Raw genomic sequence first — 10,335 nt, 5'->3', positions numbered from 1 at the left:
GACGGTGGCGTCGCGTTTTGCTGTCTTCGCACCGCGGGAGGTGCAAGCGACGGCCATATGAGACACTCTGGTTAGGTACCCGCTTATCGTGTCGCGCTCTGCTCGGTCCGAAGCGGAGTCTCTCTCTTTCTTTTCGCAATGACCAGTGCGACACCTCCTCCCCTCTCTTTTCTTTGGAGTGCTTTGGCGTTCTTTTTGGTGTGGGAGCACTCTTTGTTTCTCTTTGTGCCGCATGTTCCACATTCGCTGTCACTCCGTCCCCCACCCCCTCAAGCACGTTTCTTCGTTGACAAAACAACATCAGGGTCATCTGCAAACGGCTTCTCTTCTCTCGCGTCTCATCGTTACCCCCTTCTCACATCCCGCACCCCTCCCCACCCCCACCCTACAACAACAGGCCTTGCCGATACTGTGGGCCGGAATCGTTCGACGCTGCGCTTCTCTTCCGCTTGCTCTCTTACCTTTGCTTCCTCCTCACGGGCCGCATTCCTTTATAGGGGTGTCTTCTGTGATCGGAACACAGCAGCCCGCAGCCCACTTCGTTGATCTGCCGCTGCTCTTTTTGCGCGTGTGTCCTCATCTCCGACGCGCCAAAGACCGCTGAGCAGCACGGCAACCGAGGCGAAAAGGATTTCGGGCGGTGCGGAGAGCGAAGAGGGATTCCAAGCGAGCAAAGATACACACAGAGATATTTCGGGCGAAGCGTACCCTTTTAGGAACCACCGAAAGGAGCGTTTCCACGCGCGCGCGTGTGTGTGTGTGTGTGCATGTGCCTGTGAGGGCGAGAGGAGAATGTAGAGCCGCCGCAAGAGACGCACGTAAGCTGAAACATCAAGATTCGAAGAGAACGGAATCCAAAGACGGTGAATGAGAGGCCCTCACACCGTGAGAGGCATCAAAGAAGTGTGTCACCACTCATAAAAAGGAGAAGAAAAAAGGGCAAAGAGCAGCGAAAGATATCGAACTGACGATCGATAGCCTCAACTCTCTCACACACAACTTCTCTTGTAAAAGATATACATATATCTATATATCTATCTTTTGGCTTCCTCTGTGTCCCTTCCCTCCTTTCTCAATAGCGCCCTTTTTTCCTCCCCCCTCTCTCTGCTTTTAAAGGGATCCCCTTTCCTCCTTCAGTAACTTCCCATCCTCCCTCCCCCCACCGCTGCAATCCAGGCCTTTTCACTCCTACCCCCACTTTCTCTTCCTCCCCACACACGTTGTCTTTTCTCACCCTCACCTTTGCTCTCTGCTTCCACTCTTCTGCCCCGTCTCCCTTTGGCGTCGCCTGTATATCTATACATATATATTTGGGGGCGGGCGGGGATTGTTAATCGCTGCCGCACTTTCGCGTTCATCTTTCGTCTTCTGCTTGCGTTTCGCCGGGTTTTTGTTTTCCCCCCTTTTTCCTCGTCTCCGTACGCGCGCTCCTCTTTTGTTTTCCTCATACGCTTTTCCTTGACTGACTCTCTTGGCGCTCTCCGACACTTAGGAGTGAAGCCATTTGCCGTTCGTTTTCATTCGCTCACGTCTCTGTGTGTGTGTGTGTCGTCCGGCTGTCGTTCTCAGTGCGCCGCGGCACGAAGAGAAACGCCAACTGACGAAGCGTACCTCAAATTTGGGGTAAAAAGGGGGAAGAGGAACAGAGACAAAGCAGAAGCGGGGAGGAGACAGACGTCTCGTCTCCCTTTCTCCTTCTCTCCCGCTCTCTCTCGCTCCACCTTTCTTCTGGTATATATATATATACATAATTAGCACCCTCCACCTCTCTCTCCCTCTCTTTCGCCCCTCGCCTTCCCCTTCAGTGACTGCCGCTCTTTCTTTTTTTTTGTATGTGCGTGTTGAGTGAGTTCTAACGAAGCATCCGCTTTTTTATTTTTGTGTGTGTGTGTGTCCCCTCTCATCTCTTCTTTTTTTCCTTTTCGCTGTTGCGGTTTCCAAGTGTCCCACAGCTTCATCATTCGCTCGTATCTGGTCCAATCTGCACTCTCCCTCTTCTCTTCTCCTTTTCTGTGCCTTTCATATCTGTTTCGTCACTGAAATTTTTCTCTTTCCGCTTCTAATCCACGTCTCTTTCCCCCTCTCTCCTTTTCCTCACTGGTGATTTCCTCTCTTGTCCACTCACAGGTGTCCCCCGCCCCCTCCTCTCTCTTCTCTTCGCTCTGCGTATGTGTGAGCTCTTTTTTTTTACCGTCTTCATCTGCACACTCTGTGGTCTTTTCTATTCGAATCGTTTTTCTTTCGCCAAGTGCCCTGTTGTATGAGTGCTACTCCTCGTATCACCGTGCTCGATCGTCGCTGTGTTTTCGTGCCTACGCCAGGGCTGAGACTCTTTTCGGCGGTTGCCTCGCTCGTATATTGGTCTCATCTCTCACACACATTTTCGCCAGCTTACTCTTGCAAACTTGATTGCGTGACACGTTTTCAGTTTTCTCTATTGGTGCGTCCTCCATCCTGTGCGTCTGCGCATTGGTGACCAACCGATTTTCTCTCCATATTGCGCCACGCAGCAGTTATTCCGAGTAACCGCTCTCTTCGCCCTTTTTTGTGTTTGCCTCTTCAGATTATTTTCGTCCGCTTTCTTTTTTCCGCTCTCACTGTGTCCCATCGCCTCACCTGCGCACGAGTGGTCTCCCTGTCCCACACAGCCCCGCCGTCGACAATGCAAAACGTTCCCGTCACCACCATCGGCGCGTCCCACTGCCTTACTCAGCTGCAGTTTTACACGCCGAGCAGCACGAACCTCTTCATCCGCTACCTGCCGCGCGAGGTGGACGACAACCGTCTGCGCGAGATCTTCTCTGTGTTCGGCAACATCACCTCGTCGATGGTGATGCGCGACATCCACAGCGGGCAGAGCCTTGGGACGGCATTTGTGCGCTACGAGGCGCATGAGGAGGCGGTGCGTGCGCTGCGCGACGCCCACGGCATGCCGCTGTTCGGCAAGACGGTGTCTGTGCAGTGGGCGAAGCAGCAGCACGACGGCACGCCGGCTGGGAGTGACCGGCTGAGGATGAACAAGCTGTTCCTGCGCAACGTGCCGCTGGAGGCGACGGAGGGGGACCTTGTGGATCTGGTGAGCAGCCACGGCTCGGTGGTGAGGGTGACGATGCACAACGACACGGCGCCGCTGGCCGACTCGACGGAGCGCCGCCGCATTGCATTCATCACGTTTGAGAACTTCGGCGCGGCGGAGGCCGCCCTGCGCGCGGTGCACAACACCTGCGCCTTTCCCCAGTGCCGCGGCATCCCGCTGATGGGCAAGCTGATCAACGACGCCGTGAAGTCCAAGAGGCATCACCTAGAGACTTCTCGTTCGGACGGCAACGCCAGCGAAACCACAGCATTCAATTCGTTGGCCATCATTGCTTGCTCCTCTCTGCCGGCCATCGCTCCACTTAGTGCGCTGGAGGTGAGTGCGCCGAGCAGAAGCTGCGTGGAGTCGCTCAGTCTATCGCATGCGCCACAGTTCATCTCTTCCTCTGAGGACTCCGTGGCAAACACACCAAGCCGCTCTTGCTGTGGTTCGCAGTTGGACGTCGCAGCAGTGGCGCCCACGCGTCCCTTCCCCGCATTGGTGCCCCGACCGATCTGCTGCGACTCATCGAACTCGTCGCTGCCGCGCAGTGCCAGTGACGGAAGCCATAGCGGACGCTTCTGCCATAACCCGTACTTGCTGTGGGGTGGGAAGGCGTATGTTTGACGACTGCCTGCGCCTCGCGCTGCCCTTGAAGTGCCCCTGCTTCTCTCCATATTTTGTTGGGATCGTTGCGCCCGTGCGCAGGTGCTCGTCCTTCAGGGTCGACAGCGAGGGCGAAGGCCGATGAAGAGGAGGGGGGAGGACGCGGGGCAAGAGGGATGACGGAGCGGCAGGCAGTGGCTTGGGGGGTCCCGACGTCTGATTCGTAGTGCCTCTTCTTTCTGCGCTTGTGAGTGCCCCTCGACCAGGGTTCTTGATGCGGTTGCTGGCCCCCGGCAAAGCAGGTGAAGCCCTCTGTCTATGCACGCCACTATGTCCTGCCTACTTGGTCTTCATTTCTGTTTCTCCTCACGTACGTGGCTATGCAGAAGTACGCCCCCCCTCCTCCCTCGCCCCTCGCAGCGCACCACTGCACGCTAGCACATGAAAAGGGCTCATTGCACCAACTGCTGCATCTCGAGGCGGGGTGGCCACTCCGGTCCTGCATGGATGCACCAACCGCCGCACAAATGCACTATTCTCTGTTTACCCTTTTTTCATTTTTACTGCCGTACAGGCGCTCGCAGCAGAGCATCACGCGCACGGCCGATCCCTTTTTTCTCTCGGTCGTTTTGTCGCGTACGGGTCATTGGCACTCGCGCCCCTCGCACCTTATGCAACGCCTCTCTTCTTTCCTCTTCCCTTGAGTGCCCCCGGTCCCCCAGTAGGCCCCTCTTCAGATCACCAGTAGGGGCCCTGCACAGCTCTGCTGGGCTGTTGCGCGCCTGTGTGTGTGTGTACCCGAGTTCTCCCGTGTGCTCGTGTGAGGAGAGTGAGGGCGCCATGTGGCCTTGTCGGCGGCGTTGGTCCCGAAGCGGATGTGCGTGAAAAAGTGCGTGCCTGCACGTATGCTTTTATTCTTTGCTCCATATGTTTTCCTACTCCGCTCTACCCTGCACCGCCCCCCTCCTCCTCCTTTTTTTGAATTTGGCATTTGCTTTGGGTTGGTGTTCGTTTTTTCTGTTTCAACGCACACGCAGACACAGATGCGCATGGAGATGGGTGTACACATATGTATACGTAACCACAAATTGAGAGTGAACGAGGCATTTGTTTGTGTGGCCGTCACTGCTCGCTCGTTCCACTCGCCTTTTTTTTTCGTCTCAGTTTTTTTTTTCCGTTGGGTTCCTCTGATTGGGTTTCTCTTATCTCGGGTGCACTGGACAAATGTGAGCGTACCGAATTCCTCCGCTTCCCCACCGCTTCTTCTTGATGGCCTGCAGATGGGCTCTCACCACCGACATCGCCGGTGGCACTTACCACCCCACTGTATTCCCCCTCTTCTCCCCCCACATCCCCGTGCGGCTCCTCTTTTCCCCTCCTCCTTCTCCTTTTGGGCCCCGCATGCCGATTCCTCTCTTTGATAGAGGAGAAGCCGCCAGGCAGGACGAGATGAAGCACAATTACGTGACGCCACTGTTGCTTCTTTATCCCGCATATACACACACGCACACACACATACACAGCAATCTACGTGTATCGTCTGCCTCGGCGAGGTCTTGCGTAGTGAAGTAAACAGGCGCATCTGTGAACTGCCGCAGTAAAATACATGTTGAAAGGGCGATGAGGGATATTTTACGCGTGAGGGTTGCCTAGGAAGGGTAGCAGGAGAGTTCGGTAGGGTTGCGTATGTTCGTAGTGGCTCCTATGCATGTGCGCGTCCCTCTGGTTCCACGCGTCTTATAGTTCGAAGTTTTTGGCTTTTTCCTTCCCCTTTACCGGGGTCGTGCGCGCTCTCCCCAAGCGGGTTTTACTGGTGGTTCTCCATGTGAGCCTGGCTTCAGTTTGTCACGCTCTTAGTCCCCTTCACCTCATCTCACGTAAAAAGGCACCGTTTCTATCATCTAAGCTTGGCTACGGCACCTTCTTTTTTTTTCTACTTCTCAAGTTGCCCGCTGTATTTCGCTTTGGGCTACTTTGAGGCTCCGCCCGTCCATTCTTTCTTCCCCCACCCCCTTACCTCTTTTTTTTCTTGGTGCGTTTTGTATGTATGCCTAAGCGAGCGGTGTATGACCTCTCTCCCTTCTTGGCCCGACTTCTCCTTTCCCCTTTTAATGTGTTCCATAGAAACATGTACGCCCATTCTCATCCTCCGCGCCCCACGCTCGAATCTTCATCGCCCTCATGCCCCCTGTGTGAGCGTTGAAGAGGAAGCAGTTCTTTTATCCATCCAGTACGTCTTCTCCGAGCCTCATCCTTGACTGTCTGAGCGCCATAAATCCGATTTCAAGAAGGGGCTCGAGAGAAGCTATGAAAAGGGGCCGAAAGACGCGTCCACACACATAAGCGCACTGGGAATGAAGAGGGACAAAAAACGGATAAAAATATGCTGCATGAGTCAACCGAACAAAGATGCATGAAGTCTGAGGCACGCACATGCACAAACATATGTATTTATATGTATTTATATTTATATACATTTATACATGCACACACAGACACAAGCAACATCGTACACATCCCTCCCCTCTCCCAGGTACGGGCTTATTTCTTGACGAGCGGCTAACCCTCTTGCATCTGTCTTTCTATGCTAATGTGCTCCAATCTCTCTCTTTTTTTTAAAATTTCGTCTGTTTCTTCTGGTGCTGTCACTTGCGCTCCCCTATTCGTTTTTTTTTGCCCCTTTCCGTGTGCGCGCCCTATCGCCTGTTCTTTCTGTTTCTTTTATTTTTTCCCTTTGCCCCTTTTTGCTGATAATCAATGTAATGGCCGTGCCGCATAGGAATTCAGTGCCTCTTCAGCTCGAAGACACGCAGGCCCCTCTCCCGCTGCCAATACGAAAGCGCCGCTGACGGTGATAGTGTCGAGCAACTAAGACGCTCGGAAGGTGGGCAAGACGTACTTGTAGGGATGCTGGTATCAATGGCGGCGCTTCGAAGGGGCCTCCGCTGGAGAACGCGCTCAGGTCCTTTATTGGATATTCAACGTATCCAAATCGTGCCAACGCATCTCAAAGCGGCCTTCGCTTTTCTTCCTGGTGTTGGTTGGCTGAGCCTCACGGTGGTGATAGAGGGAGGCAGTCTAGTGCCTAGCGGCATGATGGAAGTGCCTCTGGAAATGCGTACAGTGCAGGTGGGCTTGACTTGGGGCACTGGCGGTCGTGAGCTGGCCGAGTCTTTGCATTAATGCAAGGCATCTCTGCGCAGCTGAGTCGATCCACGCGGCGGAGGCTGGATGGCGCAACGCTTCGATGTCGTTCTGCGCGACAGGTGGGATAGTCCGAGCGAAAAAAAGTGCACGCAAGGTCTATGGGAGTCGCGCTCGTGTCCGCCGTCTACACGAGTCACCCTTCTTGCTCAGTCTCGGTTTTTTTCCCTTCATTATTGTTTTCGCATCCTCCCATCCGCTCTGTTCGTGGATCCTCCGGTCGCCTTCCACCTCTGCCCTTCGCCCTCTCTCTCTCTCCGCAAGATGGCTTGTGCAATTTTGGCATTTTATTCGAAATGATCGAAGCGTTCCGTCTCCTTCCCCTCCCCCCTCTCCTTGTTGTTTACTTCCTCCAGTCCTCCTGACCTTTTTCCGCAGTCTCTGTCAGTGTCGAGCAGAGTGAAGATGAGGGCTGCACAAGTGGCGGCTCTGTCTTTCTCTCTGTGGGCTCTGTCTGTCCTCAAACCGGGCCAGCAGAGATTCATTTCCATAGTCTCGTGTATTTGTCCGTCGATTCAGGTTGCCTTCGACAGTATCAGACGGCGCACCACTTTCGCCGTTTCTCGTCTTTATTCGTTTTCACGTGTGTGCTTGACGTGTGTGAGTGTCTAGACGCCTCTGCTTGCTCTCCTCCTTGTCTTTTTTTCTGCCTCACCTATTTCTCATAATCGAGGCGCATCTAATGGAGTCCGCGTGGGCCTGGGCGCTAGGAGAGGCCATTTCGAAGGGAGGCAGCAGCGGGTAGTTGTGCTGTTGTGCAATGCGCGATCTGAGCCGTATCCTAGCCGCGCGTAAGAAGCCATACGCGAAGCGACGTGCTGCATAACTTCATGGAGCCGGGTGTTTTCATGTGGTGGACCTCTTTTTTTTTCTTCCGCTTGTCTCCCTCGTGTGTGGGATGCCTCCCTACCCTCCCGCATCATAACCGTCTTTCCTCCCAAGCCCCCTTGCCGTCGTCCTTGTTTGCCTCTCCGGACCTGCCTCGTTGACAGTCACCGCACACAGCGGGCATTGGGCCAGAAGCGAAGGTGTGATGTGCACGTTGATCGCTATTAGCTGCTGAGAAGGCAGAACCCGAGAGTCCTGATATGCACGATGCTGCCCTGCTGCGCGGAGCAGCAACACAGGATGCGATCGTAGAAGAGGCGCAGAGTTTCCTTCGTGTGATTTTACATCGTCTTTCTTTGGGTGTGCTCAGACGTTTTTATCCGCTGTTGTACCATTCATTCGCCCTTTCCTCCCACTATCACGAGTTGGAATATCCAATCGTGTGCTTTTCCCTTTTTACGCTTGCGCGGCTGCGCGTCGCTTCGCTCGTCAATGCCTTTTCTGCTCTTCATGTATGCGCGTGCGCGCGGTTTGCGTAGAGCTCTTCTTCTCTCCTCCCTCGCCGGCTTTACGGCGCTCACTCTCCATTGGGCGAAAGGAAGCGTGGCCGTCGAGCGAGCGTGAATTCAGAGGACAGGGATACGCGCATGCCTTCACCTTATGACGCTCGTTTTTTCTGTTGGCTCGATTGCGTCGTAGACGGCACTCCCTGACTCTTCTTCGCTCGACACGTCGGTCATGTTTTTTTTTATCATAGTTAGCATCGTCTCTACCCCTTTGTTCCGCCCACCCTTCACCTCTGCATGGCTGCGTGACGGCGCTTTTCGGCGCAGAAGGGACTCCGAGCCCACCGCGCAGTTCTTTTTTCAAAGTCCATTAGGACACACCGACGCAAACACGCCCCGACACGCCTTCTCGAGCTCACCGCGTGCACCCCCTTCCTGCCATCCCGCGGCGCGGCCGCGTTTCGCTGGCGCGGTCATTGTGTACAGAGGGGCTCAGGGACACATATGGGAATGTCACGGCCCAGAGAAGCAGAGTTCGAAAACGGGAGAGCTGGCGCGCGCACCGCCACGCGAACACACTCACAGATAAGAAGGGAGAGAGAGGAAGAGTTACACGTGTGCAGGTAGGGCTTGGGAGGGTGACTCAGGTCTTTTCGGGGCGGTAAAGATATTTTGACATCGGGCGTCAGAATACCATTCACGGTAAGACGAAAAGTCAGCTGCTCATCTTGATTTCTGGTCACCCTGAGCCGCTGCCCCTCACATGCGCTGTCGGGGACCCCTCTTTCCCTTTTTTCTGCGTGCACGTGAGTTTGTGTGTGCGCGCACTTCGCAGCCTTTCTTTATCTCACCTCTTTTCGTTACGTGCACTGTGGGCTCTGTTTGATGCACACTAACATACACTTGTATACACTTATACATACACACATATATATATGCAAATTTACACATCTGTATGACTGTTACTGTTCCTTGAGATTTTTGTTTCTCCGTCAAAGTGTCTCGTCCTCGTTGCCGTCCTCGCATCTCTTTAGTGGCGTACCTCGTGGTGTTTTTTTTATGGCTGCATTACCCTCCCCTAATCAACCGCTCTCTCTCCTCCTCCTCCCCCTCACGCACAGACGCACGGTTTAGCCATCTCAAACTCTTGCAGTACCCCCCGTTAGCCTATGGTTCTCTTTCTTGGATGATAGACGCAGCAGTTGGCGGTCACAGAAGAACAGAAAATATCACAGCTGGTTGGTGGGTGCTCCTCTTAACAGAAGAGGCGTACCATTTTGTTGCTGCGCGCCGCCGTTTGCATGAGGCTGTCTCACATCCTCTCGTGATCTGCATCTCCTCCTCCTCCCCCCATACGCCATAATCTATTGTGCCTTCTCTTTCTTCGCTTGCATCCCTCGCTGTTGAGCTCAGCTCCTTCTACTCGGCCACAGTGTGGTCACTATTGATCTCGTTTTTGCCGCTGCCAGAGGTAAGTGGGCTACAGAAACGGCGACGCTGGGGTCAAGGTAGCGAAGGGGAGTTAGAAGAGAGAGAAGGCCTAGTCATCAGGGCATTGGATACGTGTTGGAGCAGTATAAATTCACTTGTCTGTGTGATACTCGTCCATTGACCCCTGTCAGCACCGGCTGAGCCTCTTGCCTTCTCCGCAAGCACCTGCAGGAATCAACGTGCGTTGCGTCTTTTGGGATGCTCTGGCATCCGCGCATCTGCTCTGAAGACCATTACTGCCCTTTCTCTTCTCTCTCCTAACTTCCTTGTTTCTGCTTCTACCTTACCTGTGAGAGTAGGAGATGGTGCGCAACACCGAGCAGCTGTCTACGGAGGGGAGGTGGCGGTGATGGCGATGATGCGCAGAATCGCAGCAACGCTCGGTAGCCGCTGCTCTTCTGGGGGAAAGGAGATGAAGCACAACCACCAGCGGCTTCTGCGTTTGTGTCTTGTACGTTATTTGCAGGACTGCACCCCCCCTTCGCCCCTCCCCCTTTTTAACCTATTCCACCCGTCACGTCTGTTTTCGGTGCTTTTTGGGTTCTCCGCATTACACCCCATGCTGAAATCTTTGCTTTCGTTGACTTGCCTTTTCCTTCTGTGTATACATATAAATGGACATCG

The 10,335-nt window shown here is 54.1% G+C and overlaps 1 protein-coding gene across 1 annotated transcript; it reads left to right on the top strand.

The window, feature by feature from the left end:
• Nucleotides 1-2,662: 2,662 nt before the first annotated feature.
• Nucleotides 2,663-3,703, top strand: LSCM1_06661 (uncharacterized protein; the record flags this gene model as incomplete). The annotated part of the gene is made up of 1 exon (XM_067324073.1): nt 2,663-3,703. The coding sequence occupies one exon, from the start codon at nt 2,663-2,665 to the stop codon at nt 3,701-3,703; it is 1,041 nt and encodes a 346-aa protein (XP_067179420.1).
• Between the last annotated feature and the right edge of the window lie 6,632 nt (nt 3,704-10,335).

Source organism: Leishmania martiniquensis, chromosome 18, assembly GCF_017916325.1.
Source record: "Leishmania martiniquensis isolate LSCM1 chromosome 18, whole genome shotgun sequence".
Classification (NCBI taxonomy): domain Eukaryota; phylum Euglenozoa; class Kinetoplastea; order Trypanosomatida; family Trypanosomatidae; genus Leishmania; species Leishmania martiniquensis.
This window is presented reverse-complemented; position numbering and strand designations above follow the sequence as displayed.